Raw genomic sequence first — 13,517 nt, forward strand, 5'->3', positions numbered from 1 at the left:
CATGCTGGCGGTGTCGGTCGGTATCGGGGTGTGGACAGCCTACAGGAGTCGCGGCAAGGAGTCCACGCAGGAGTACTTGATGGGCAGCGGCGCCATGACACCCTTCCCTGTGGCACTCTCTCTCCTTGGTGGCATCATCTCGGCTATATCTGTACTAGGTTAGTCTCTCTCTCTCTCTCTCTCTCTCTCTCTCTCTCTCGTCAGGGTTCACTATTCAACAAGAAGAGTGATGCAGTAAATTCCTATAAATTCTTCCATAGACAAATCTTTCAGTAAATTAACATGATATTCAAACAAGTCATAGCAGAATATTAATGGCTAAAACTGAAGGAGTAAACATCTCTCCTAGTCAGTTTCTAATTCTTCATCCTCTCCACTCTGTCCCTCCATCTCATCCTTGGTCTCCCCCTCCTCCTCTCCCCCTTCACCTCACTCTCACTCTTCTAGTTAGTCTCTCATTCTACATCCTCTCCACTTCATCCCTTCATCTCATCCTTGGTCTCCCTCTCCCCTTCCTTCTCACTCACATAAACTCTTCTAGTCAGTCTCCCATTCTCTAAAAGTATTTCCCTAAACCCATTTCAATCCCATCCCTATTTTCTTCAGGGAATCCCACTGAAGTGTACTTATACGGGTCACAAATAGTGGTCACTCTGCTGGGCGTGGTGTTGGGCAGCATCGTCACCCACCAGCTCACCCTTCCACTCTTCTACAACCTGCGTCTTGTGTCCATTAGTCAGGTCAGTGTTTGGCCTCCACTCTTTTCACTCTAACTGGGTGTAAACTTGACAGTTCCTTTTCTAACTTGGTCTAAAATGCCATACTCTTTTCTAACTTGGTCTAAAATTGTCATTCTCTTTTCTGAACTGGTCTAAAATGTCATACTGTTCACTAACTTGGTCTAAATTGCCAAACTATTTTACAACCTGGATGAGGGTAACTTTGGCCTGAGTGGCCACCGTGGCAGTGCAAAAGGTCTTGATCGCTACTGTGTCAGTGGAAGCAGTCTGTTTGAGGCAGCTGGCACCCGGTTGATGATGGCTTTGGCTCCTCTCACGCTGTGGTCTGGGGAGGTCGTCCCTCTTTGTATGATGTGGCTGCTGCTGGATGCCACAACCTGTCCAGGTACGGTGGTGAAGGGTTAACATCCCGGTGAGCTTGGCACTAAACTGGATGGCAGGGTTGTGAGGCAGGCACAAAATGGTGAGGCTCTGTTGTTGTGCGTCTTCTCATTTGGCATCCTCCGCAGGCACTGAGGGCACTTCACATGCCATGCATGGTTCCTACTATTATATCCTGGGCATTTGGTGACTATTTCGTTGTTATTCTCCTATTTCAGGCAATTCTCTATAACTGTATCATTTATAACTTGGTGAGAACCCAGTAAACTCCCGGCTTTGTGATGTTGCACCTGCTTTTGTGGTTCATGTTGAGAGTAGTGCACGAATCACAAAGACGTAATCATGATGCTGGTATTAAGGACCTGCATTATAGAAGCTGAGTGCACGAAAATGTAAACAAGCCTTCAGTTTGGACTTATTGGGGGAACACTTGTTATTACAGTTAAATGTGATTGGCCTGCATCCCACACAACGGCGTGAAGTAAAGATTAAAAAAAAAAGTTCAAACATATTACTGTACAGACACACAAGTATCTTCCAAACTGTGACGAAAACATAACGGAAATATCGAACCATCTGAAACACACACTATAGATGCGGCGCGTGACTCTGAGGTTGTTATTATCGTGCCCTGGCAACGTACCATTGAAAAGTGCATCTGATTTCGAGTATAATATGAGACGCATGTGCTTCGTGTATAATACGTTCGTGTATAATAATATTCATGTATAACAGATTCGTGCATAATATGATTCGTGTAAATTCTGATACGAAATCGGACGCACTTTTGAATGGTAGGTTGCCAAGGTACGATAATTACAACCTCAGAGCCGTGCGCCGCGACTATAGTACTGATAGGGTTTTTCACTTCATTTCGCCATTTTTTTTTTTTTAAGAGAACTGGGAAGACAGTTGCTTCTTTGACTGTACATGATCATAAAATGTTTGAGAATTTCCTGTAAATAATAATAATAATAAATAACTCAGTTTCAACAATATGGCCATGTATGCTCACCAACCTCACGCCATTGTGTTGGGGGAACTTGGAGATGGGATGCAACCTGGAAACATTGCAAGATTAAACACAGTAAAAGATATATTTGTCTTCGTAGTGGTGATTTCCTTCGTATGACGTACTCCCTTAGTTTTCCTTAGAGGCAGATTGCTGTATTTAAATTATTAAGAAGGTGTGCCAATAATGGGATTAACTGGGGTAAATTGCCTCACTTGCGTTTGATATATCTCCCATAATCTGAATATATTGTTTGGAGATAGGAAAGATGATGATGATGATGATGATGATGATAGTAGTAATAAATAATAATAATAATAATAATAATAATAATAATAAATAATAATGATATTAATAATAATAATAATAAAAATAATAATAATAATAATAATAATAATAATAATAATAAATAATAATAATAATAATAATAATAATAAAAATCATAATAATAATAATAATAATAATAATAAGTAAAATGCCGGGAATAATGACAAGTAAACACGACACCCCTGGGAGAAGCCTACGGAGGGGCAGACAGAGCGCGACCTGACCCCGGGCGACAGAGACATAAGTCCGCCCCGGCCACGCACCCCTGTAACCTGGAACTCGCCCGCCGCCACCAAAGCAACAAAAGGAGACTATCTTGCGGGAGAGCTGACCCTCAACAGGATCGGGATGGAGCCATTACTCTACAGTAGCTCCAGGCAGCAACCCAGCGACAGCCGGTAGCCGCGCCATTTTTGAGACGACCTGCAGCCGCTCACCCCTTCTTCAGATGGCCAGTAGCTGCTCCTGCCTTTGTCAGGAGACGGCCGGTAGCTGCTCTGAAGGTGCCCTAGAGACAGCCAGTAGCTGCTCACTCCTCTTTCAGGAGACAGCTGGTAGCCGCTTCCGCCTTCGTCAGTAGACGGCCGGAAGCCACTCCGAAGGTGCCCTTGAGATGTCCAGTAGCTGCTCACCTCTCCTTCAGGAGACAGCCGGTAGCCGCTCCCATCTTCATCAGGAGATGACCAGTAACCGCTCCCCCACACAGGCCATGGCCAGTAGCCGGGCCTCAGTGATGACTGGAAACTGCTCCACTAAGAGGCCTTGGCCAGTAGCCAGGCCCTACTGCAGGAGATGGCCAGCAGCTGCCCCTCCATCAGGTGCTGCCACACCCCTACAACGTGACATCCTCCAGGAGGAGGGTCCCAGTCCTGTGGACCTGTGGAGAGGCCCTGTGCTCCCAGGGTTGTACCCCACCCAGCCGGAGCTCACTCCTGACAGCATTCCCGATGGCAGGAGACATCAGCCACTGGGCCCCAAGGCAACCCCCAGGACCTCAAGGCGAGGCCTCTTCTCACCCCGACACAGATGACTCTTGTCCTCCATCTGGCGCCTAGGTGAGAGCTTCAGGAGGCTGTTTGGCCCCAGCCCTGAGGGCCGCAATCCAACTCCCAGCCCTGACAGTGCAGGGCCCTTCGCTGCTCCTAGCCCCGGATGAGAGAGGACGCCCCTACGAGTGATCCTGTGGCCGCTGGGCACAGAGGCCTAAGCGGGGCTCAGTCCTCATCAGGAGTCGGGCTGTGAGTCCTCCCTCCCCCCACCACTAACAACGCCGCCACCCCACCAACAGTGAATGACAGTTAAGAGTGCAATGACAGTGTAATAGTGACTGGAATATCGGGCAGTGTATAATCCAAGGGAACATAAGTCCAAGGCCTAATAATATGTGATAATTATGATTTAGGCAAACAGTGACATAGTGAGAGTAAGAAGAAAGATCTAATAAAAGTGCAGTGATTTCAGTGAACATGAGACTCGGCCTTCAAAGTGTAATTCCTCTGCACTGCAAGACCAGTGGTATAATTGCCCAGGCCAAATACAGTTTATATTTCCCCAAGTGACAGTGATCTATTCCCCTGCCCGAAATACTACAAATACTATTTAGTGTGCCATTCACCTGCTATCCTGAGCTATTTTCTAAATAGTATCCTTTGTGATACTACGATACTAGTAGATGACTTATAATTACCCAGATTCCTGTTGGTGTGACATCTACCTGTTCCACGTATAGAATTATTCAATACACGCGTAAGGTTGTTGCCTTGAGTTTTTATGTCCTGTCTCTTCCTTATTTGTCTAAGCTCCAATCTAGAAAGAGAATCCAGCTGCACACTAGGCATTCAGGGGATGGGAAGATGACCCTTAAACACCTAGCATAACACTGGTGGACAGCGGTGGTTCTCGACCCGGGCATACAAGAGAGCCATTCAGGAAATACCGGCAAAATGGCAAACAAATCTCATGTGTAATTGCCTAAATTTCACCCAGAACAGTACGATGTCCACACGTATCTGGCAATTATTAAGACATTGCTAGATATCGGGATTGAGGATGACAAACAAAAAATATCAGTAACACTCCCACTACTGGGCAAAGCAGTGAGAAATACCACGTCAAAAATCGTCCCGGGGCTCACATGGAAAAACTTCATGAAGCTTGTGATCCAAGCCATCACACCCTCATTAGGAAAAGTAATGGCACTATCCCAGTTGGAGAGCCTGACATATGTTGGCAATTTGGATGATACTTTAATCCAGGCCAGACACTTGGTAACTGCTGCCAACCCAGAGGCGGATGACAAAACCCAGGAACAGCTCATGTTTAACACACTTATCAGGATCCTCCCCAGTTTTGTCAAAAAACATTTTATAATACACGACCCTACAGGAGACCTGCATAAAGATATTCAGGTAACGAGGCGCCTTCTAGCCATGCACTCCACCCCTCAGCACGTCGACACAATCAATCAGTTTCCCACGAACATCATCGCGAATGACCCTTGGGAATTTTCTGCTTGCAGCCACGAATGCCCCATTCACGACATTCGCAAGCAGCTAAAAGCTGCCCAGCACAGCAGAACAACTCAAGAGTGCCTACAAGCTGCCCCACCATATGCCAATTGCCCCGAGCCTAAGGGAAAGAAAACCCCAAGAAGAAGGCACAGAAGGCGCCCCCCACTGCCGCCACACACCCTTATATTGACGGGGGCCACCTCATATCCCCCCCCCCCAGTCTACGACATGGGGAAATGGCACGTTTCCTTTCGCTCTCCTCCCTGTATCTCTTCTCTTTTACTATCCTCTCTCTCTAATCTACCCTCACCCACCTCCTTTTTCTAGGTCACCTCCCCTACCCCACACCCAACCTCACCATCCCCATGGACCCCCAGCTCATCCCCAATAACCTCACCAGATGCCTCACCACTCGCCACACCTCACACCTCAGCTCCTGCCACACCACCACCGCTGCCAATACAACCACCCCCAACCAAGCCACCACGGTTCCAGCACCGTACACCGCCCACCACCACCCCCACACCAGCACCATCCCCTTGCTTCACACCCACTGCCCACCTCACACTGCGAGCACAGGACCCTGCCACCACCCAAGCCACCCTACCACCAAACACCAAGATGGTGCTACAAGACCGCATTGCCTCCTCACCGCCCGCACCTCACGCCACCACACCCGCCGCCTCACCACAACCACAAATTCTTTTCCACAGCCGGCCTCCCACCTCCTCTCCTCCAGCCTCTTCACCCTCCACACCTAACGCCACCTCACCTGCCACCTCGCCACCGCTACCCACCTCCAGTACCAGAGCACCCTCACACCCCCATGCACCACCCACCTCAAGCACCACCACCTCGCCCATGCCCATCATTGGAGAGCAACCCAAAAGTATCCCAAACTGGCGCACCACCTCCACCGCCACGCCACATGCAGCCAAAGCATCAAGGGGGCGCACACCCACCTTACCACCCACTCCCACCCTACAACCCGCCATCAACCGCTATGGCCGCCTTTCACGTCCGCCCGCAAGACACGCCACCACCTACGCAACCCCAACACCACCTTCCTCACCGCCAACCACCACTGCCAACCCTCCCACTAACTCCTATGACTGCCACATCTCACCCTCACCTTCTCTACCTGCTTCCCCCTCCCCATCTCCTCCCACCTCACCTCCCAGCACGCCGCATCACACCTCACCTGAGGACACACCAAAACCCAGCTCAAACCTCTCCCCCACCCCCTCCCTGCCACCCTCTCCATCCTCCAAGCTCACCACCGTGTGTTCTGCCCATGCACCAAGCACTCCTCCACCCAACCAGACTCCACTCCACCCTACCCACCACCCACCACCACCCCCAGCGACGTCACCATCCCTCCACCCCCAAACACCTCACCTTCCTCCCCATCCCCCATGCCCATCTCCACATGTCCCACCCACGGACCAACTGCTCCTCCACCCGCCCACAGTTTACCCCGCCCACTGCCCATCACCAATCCCAGCACCACCACCGCATCGCCACCCTCACGCACCCCACCCACCTCCCCACCACCCTCAACTCCACCACACTGCCCACTCGCCACCCACACCCACCTTAACCCGCCCCGTCCCGACGACGTATGGGTACGTCACCACGATTTGCATTTGCCAGTCCCGGCGACGTACCAGTACGTCGTGCAATTGCAAGGTACCTAATTTGCACAATTTTCAATTTTCGCACGTGATTTTTCGTATGTATACACGGGACACCTTCCTCTATTCCTGTACAAGATACCAAGCAGGGACAATGCCTTACATTGCATAACCTCCCCCCTCCCCCCCTCACGCCATTGTCTTGGCAAAGGACCTGTTACCAGTGACCTGGCTAGTAAAGTTATTCAGGGCCAGAGTTATTCCCCAATCGATGACAATGTGGAGGACAATGTTTACATAGCATTAGAAGAAGAAACAGCCAGAAATAATGATCAGGTAGTGTGGCAAAAATAGGTCAGGTATGGTGATTAGTTAGTGAGTGAAACAATGCTTATAATGCCTTTATTACTGCTTGAAAACCAATATACTGTCATACTACATATACATTCGTACCAAGTAAATAAATAAATACCGTTTATGAGTGGATAAAATAGTTACCCTCCCATAGAACTCGTTTTCTTTGGTGCCAGCATGTTAGAAAACCCACTCAGGTAAGGAGGAACTCCTACCTGGATTGGGCACTTTAAACCTCAGGTGAGCGATTTCTCTATGAATTTTCGATGTTTCTCACCAAAAGCGAAGGTTTTAGCCAAAAAAAAAAATTTCGAAAATACCTCGGGATTGGGGGATGTCGGAGGTGCGGAAAACCTCGGGACGTGACGGGTTAAAGACCACCATCACACGTTCCAGCCACCTTTACCGCCTACCCATCCGATACGCCCCCTCCCCTACACCACCCACCTCACCGCAAAACCACACTCCCCCTCCTAACACGAGTTCCACCACAGTCCTGCTACACCAAGCCCAAATCCTGGCTACCACCACTCCCTAGAGACATCACGACACATTGCCCCATTATAAAACCCCATGCTCCCCGGCGATCTCCAGCATTCAACACAGCTCTGTAGTGGAGACAAGACCTACTAACATGAGAATCCAACAAGCCACATGGGCGCCGCCCTAGGGACATAAACATCGCGTCCATGGCCCCCTCCACCTCCTGCGACTCCTCCATACCACCACTGACACGTCCACCCTTTTCGTCACCTGCGACACCCAGATGGACGAAAACTCAGCCACCACAACATGGAAAGCCCTCCTTCAACATCTTCAACCCATGCACCACACCAACAACACCAAAGGGTATCACTTCTAGTCACGGGGATGTGACCCTGACGACGGTGGTAAAATGCCAGGAATAGTGACTGAGGGCAACACGACACCCCCGGGAGGAGCCTACGGAGGGGCAGACAGAGTGCAACCCGACCCTGGGCGACAGGGATATAAGTCCACCCAGGCCGTGAGCCCCTATGACTCAGAACTCGCCCGCCGCCACCATAGCAGGATAAGGAAAATACCTTGCAGGCGAGCTGATCCTCGACAGGATCGGGGTGGAGCTATTACTCTAGCTCCAGGCAGCACCCCAGTGATGGCCGGTAGCCACGCCCTTTTTGAGATGGCCTGCAGCCTCTCACCCCTTCTTCAGGAGATGGCCAATAGTCGCTCCCGCCTTCATCAGGAGACGGCCGGTAGCCACTCCGAAGGTGCCCTTGAGATGGCCAGTAGCCACTCACCACTCCTTCAGGAGACGGCCAGTACCCGCTCCTGCCTTCGTCAGGAAATTGCTGACAACTGCTCCGAAGGTGCCATTGAGATGGCCAGTAGCTGCTCACGCCTCCCTCAGAAGACGGCTGGTAGCCACTCCCCCACACGGGCCATGGCCAGTAGCTGGGCCTCAGCGTCGGCCAGAAGCCACGTCCCTAAAAGGCCACGGTCAGCAGCCGGGCCTCTGTCAGGTGCTGCCACACCCCCATGAACCGACATCCTCCAGGAGGAGGGGTCCCAGTCCCGAGGACTTGTGGAGAGGCCCTGTGCTATCCCCAGGGTTGTACTCCACCCAGCCGGCTCCAGAGTGACCCTACCTGAAGGACTTCGACGACAACCAATGCCGCGGCTCACTCTTCACGGCGCCACCAACAGCAGGAGACCAAAGCCACCGGGCCCCCGAGGCTGTCCCCAGGACCCACGGGCGAGGCCTCTTCCCACTCTGATGCAGACAACCCTCATCCTCCATCAGGCGCCTAAGTGAGTGCTTCAGGAGGCTGTTCGGCCCCAGCCATGAGGGCCACACTCCAACTCCCAGCACTGACAGTGCAGGGTCCTTTGCTGCCCACAGCCTTGGACGAGAGATGATGCCCCTACGAGTGATCCTGTAGCCGCTGGACACAGAGGCCACAGGCGGGACTCAGCCCCCATCAGGAGTCGGGCTGTAAGTCCTCCCACCACCCCCCACTAACCACGCCGCCACCCCACCAAGATTGAGTGACAGTGAAGAGTGCAGTGACTGTGTAATAGTGACTGGAATATCGGGCAGTGTATCATCCAAGGTAACATAAGTCCAAGGCCTAGTAATGTGTGATAATTTTGATTTGGGCAAACAGTGATATACGGAGAGTAGGAAGAAAGATCTAATAAAAGTGCAGTGATTTCAGTGAATATGAGACTCGGCCTTTATAGTGTAATTCCTCTGCACTGCAAGATCAGTGGTATAATTGCCCGGAATAAATAGTTTATATTTCCCTTCAAGTGACAGTGATCTATTCCCCTGCCCAAAATACTACAAACACAATTTAGTGTGCCATTCACCTGCTATCCTGAACTGTTGTCTAAATAGTATCCTGTGCGATACTATGATACTAGTACATGACTTATAATTACCCAGATTCCTGTTGTTGTGACATCTACCTGTTCCACGTATAGAATTAGTCAAGACACGGGTAAGGGTGTTGCCTTGAGTTTTTGTGTCCTGCCTCTCTCTTATTTGTCTAAGATCCGGTCTAGAAAGAGAACCCAGCTGCACACTAGGCGTTCAAGGGACGGGAAGCTGACCGTTAAACACCTAGCATAATAATAATAATAATAATAATAATAATAATAATAATAATATCATCATCATCCAGTCCTACATTGCCCCTTGAGAGGCGTAGGAGCACGGGACTAGGCAAGTTGGTCCTGCCATTTAAGATGAGAGTGACCAGCCTCACTCATCCATGAGTGGTATTAAGTGAGCAATATACCCCCAACCATCCCTTGGATATAAACCTTCACCGGCTCAATCCGATTGGAGCGCCGTAATTACTCACTAAACTACCAGGCACCAAAATCTGGTTATATAGTTACCACCCAGCATAGTGAATTGTTTCCTGGTGTACAGGAAACCATTTGGCTTGTCACTCAGTGTAGAGTCACTCACAGGCAGAAGGAAGAGGAAAGAATGAAGGAATGAAAGATAGAAGAAGGAGTGTAAAGTCACCCGTAGGCAGAAGCAAGAGGAATGAATGAAGGAAAGAAAGACAGAAGAAGATGGAAGGAAAGAAGGATGGAGGAGAGGAATGGGCAGATATCCGAGAGCAGCACTACATAGAGTGAGTGGATGGTGAACCTCCCCACCTACCGCAGATAATGATTAATAATAATAATAATAATAATAATAATAATAATAATTAAAAATAATAATAATAATAATAATAATAATAATAAAAATAAAAATAATAATAATAATAATAATAATAATAATAATATTAATATCACCACCTCTACCACCACCACCATAATCACCACCACCAATACTACTACTACTGTTACTACTACTACTACTACTAATAATAATAATAATAATAATAATAATAATAATAATAATAATAATAATAATAATAATAATAATAATAATAATAATGATAATAATGATAATAAAATACCACAATCCACTTTATAAAGCTCATGCCTTTTTTCTGTGTCACAGTACCTGGAGTTGCGGTTCAAGTCGAGGGCAGTGCGTCTCCTTGGAACCACGTGTCAGCTCGCTAAAATGTTCATGTATATGGGGGTGTGTCTCTACGCGCCCTCCCTGGCTCTCTCCACCGTCACCAATCTCTCTGTTCTTGGTTCCATGGTGCTTATGGGGCTCGTGTGCACCTTCTACATCTCTGTGGTGAGTTGCAAGGCGGGAACCAGTCAGGCAGTCTCAGTGTACGGCCACACTTGCTCGAAACATGTGATCGACAAGATGAAACGAAGCACTGGGTTAGGTCTGCTTCAGTGTCCGAGTTTGAGCGTTGGACGGACCCTGAGCCTTAGGTCCTCCCGTCGATCACATGTTTGGTGCAAGTATGGCTGTACCCATCGATCAGATTAGAGCAATTCAAATATCAGATCCATCTTAATTTTGGTCCACCCCATTCCGTTCACCTAAATTCGGTTCATTTGGGGTCATGCAAATTAGATTCAGACAGGTTTATCAGTGCAGGTGGGCCTGTCTCATCCATTTGGCCTTGTTATGTGAGGTTAGGTTAGGAAGGTCATGCTCAGTTAAGTCCATTCGTCTACTTAGTCTCCTTTAGGTCATGCAGATCTCCGTGGGTCCTTCACATTCATTCCCATTTAGATTAAGTCATGTCAGGTCAGGTTTCCTACTGAAACTACTTCCACTGCTTCTGTGAACTGGAGAACCATCAACAAGAATCATTCACCCTTTGAGAGATATTCAAACGCTAGTCCTATATTATTAACACTGGAAAGAATACTGGAGCCTCATCTCATTCTCTTATGTAATCCAGAAATCAAACATTGCCATTTTGCCTATATAGAAAAAAAAATGAAAAAAATGTATAATAGGCTAATTATATAAGTTTTGTCAGCACAGAGAGCGACTTGGAGAGCACCTTGTCCTTCACTAAGTGCTCCTTGCTTGAAAATGAGTCGGTAACGTGAAATACACAAGGGAAATATGATGGATGAGAATGAGTGTAGCTGCTACGCCTTTCAAACCAAGGACTCATTTTCGTGTCGGTATATCAGTCTTTACGTATATGCAGGTTAGATGATTTCTCTCTCTCTCTCTCTCTCTCTCTCTCTCTCTCTCTCTCAATTGGAGGGGTTAGATGTAGCCTTCATTAATTCCTTCGGAGGTCTATCCAAAGTAAAAGTAAAAAAAAAATAATAATAAAATCGTTCGTAGGTATCAAGAATAACTACAAAAGACGTCAGCGTAAGGAAGGGGTTAAGTGAGAGGGAGATGTAGTCTGTTTTGTCGTCAAGGAGTCTCCCTAACACCTCTTCCTCAGCGATTTCTTTTTGGATGTGGGTTAATATCCTTTTGTACGTTATTTATGCAGAGTATGGCTATGTTTGAAGGATTTACGTACCGGGTAACGCAAAAGAGGACAGTGGGATATAATAAGCAAAATAAATCACTTGGGAAAAGGCGTTAGGGAGCTTCCTTAACTGACGGGGCTGTGTGGTTGCAGGGTGGTGTGAGGGCCGTGGTGTATACTGATGTGATGCAAACGCTGGTCATGTTCGGCGGGGTGCTGGTCGTGGTCATCATCTGCTGCCAGGAAATTGGTCTTGTCAATGTCTGGACCATAGCTGACCAGGGCTCCAGGATAGAGTTCTTCAAGTGAGTCACTGTTACTTCGGCGCAAATTCCAAATGACGGAAAGCGCCAGAATCTGCAATGGGAGTACCGTTTGATTCTTGTGATAGGGGAAATGTTTGTATTTTAACAGTAATGTACAAAACTATGTGTGTGTGTGTGTGTGTGTGTGTGTGTGTGTGTGTGTGTGTGTGTGTGTGTGTGTGTGTGTGCGTGTGTTGAGAGGAGATAATATGGTGTGCGTTTAATTTCAATAAAAAACAATCTACTGGCATTTTGCGCACATGTATAATAAAGCCCATTTATTCGAGTCAGTTTCATAAAATTCAGCGTGTTTGAAATCATAAAAGAAAATATAACCATAAAGTCATACAGGTAAGAGTTAACTTTAGAGTCGGCTTTATAATATTCAACGACACTGAAATAATAAGAAAAAAATATATATATATATATATGACCATACAGTAACAGGCCACACTACAGCCTCCTGTTTCTGCCATAGCATGAACACAAGTCCTTTTGTGCGCCACACCTTCTGGTCGACCACCGTGCTTGGCTTCTTCTTCACCATGGAGGCCATTGGCATCAACCAGCCCAGCTACCAGAGATTTGCTTCCATCGGCAACCTCGCTATGGCACAAAGGTTAGATGGCCTTGTTTACATCTCTTTATCCATTGGTCTATCTATCTTCCTATTTATATTGAAGGGAGACTAACTGGTTGTAAAAGTTTTAGAAAGATGCTTAGAAGTGTTATAGATACGAAAGCAGTTAGAGGTGATGGTAGGAGTTCATTGATAGTAAGACTGTGGTATAAAAGATAAAGCTGCGAGGAACGTGGTGGATAGAGAGGAAGGGGACAACGGGAATGAGAAGTAGCGAAGTTTAAAGCGAAAGCAGTGAGGTGAGTACTGAGGGAAAAGATGAGTTAGAGTCAGTGAATTAGGAACAAATGGATCAGGAAAACGTGTGTTGATTGCGGGAGTGTTTGGGTAGGAATGCAAGGGTAGCAAGGAGTTAGAAAGGTTCAATTTGGTGGGATGCCTATGTTGAATGGGCAGTGGGGGAAAATGGGAGACGAGAGTGGATGCAAGACAGTCAAATGAATGAAGGGAATATGCTGAGGGTAAGAAGGGTGTGTGGATATCCGTAGAGAAGACAGGCACAACAAAACTGCGTAACCCCACTACATTCTCATGGAGTTGCATAATGAGAATTGAGTGTGGACACATTGCATATTTAAGTGTTCAGATTCATTTATGTTAAAATTCATAGGAGACTTTATATGAGTATAAAAATCCTCAAGGTAAGGGCTGAAAACACAGAATTCACATAAACTGTACAAATACTGGCCCAGCACAACACTGCTTAATCCACGTATCGTCCCAACACTAAACACGAACTATCATTTGTAGTGCTC

General features: G+C 47.7%; 1 protein-coding gene across 1 annotated transcript in view; it reads left to right on the top strand.

The window, feature by feature from the left end:
- The window catches only part of LOC145399300 (sodium-coupled monocarboxylate transporter 1-like), a 51,967-nt gene that overhangs the window by 15,152 nt on the left and 23,298 nt on the right, over positions 1–13,517 (top strand). The window contains exons 2-6 of the mRNA XM_080271968.1: positions 1–158; positions 607–740; positions 10,467–10,655; positions 11,971–12,122; positions 12,601–12,741. The exon at positions 1–158 is cut by the window's left edge and continues 92 nt beyond it. Coding sequence (XP_080128094.1) covers positions 1–158; positions 607–740; positions 10,467–10,655; positions 11,971–12,122; positions 12,601–12,741 — 774 coding nt within the window. The remainder of the gene's footprint in view (positions 159–606; positions 741–10,466; positions 10,656–11,970; positions 12,123–12,600; positions 12,742–13,517) is intronic.

Source organism: Coenobita brevimanus, chromosome 48, assembly GCF_032717465.1.
Source record: "Coenobita brevimanus isolate Jiangsu-jjx chromosome 48, ASM3271746v2, whole genome shotgun sequence".
In the NCBI taxonomy this organism is placed as follows: domain Eukaryota; kingdom Metazoa; phylum Arthropoda; class Malacostraca; order Decapoda; family Coenobitidae; genus Coenobita; species Coenobita brevimanus.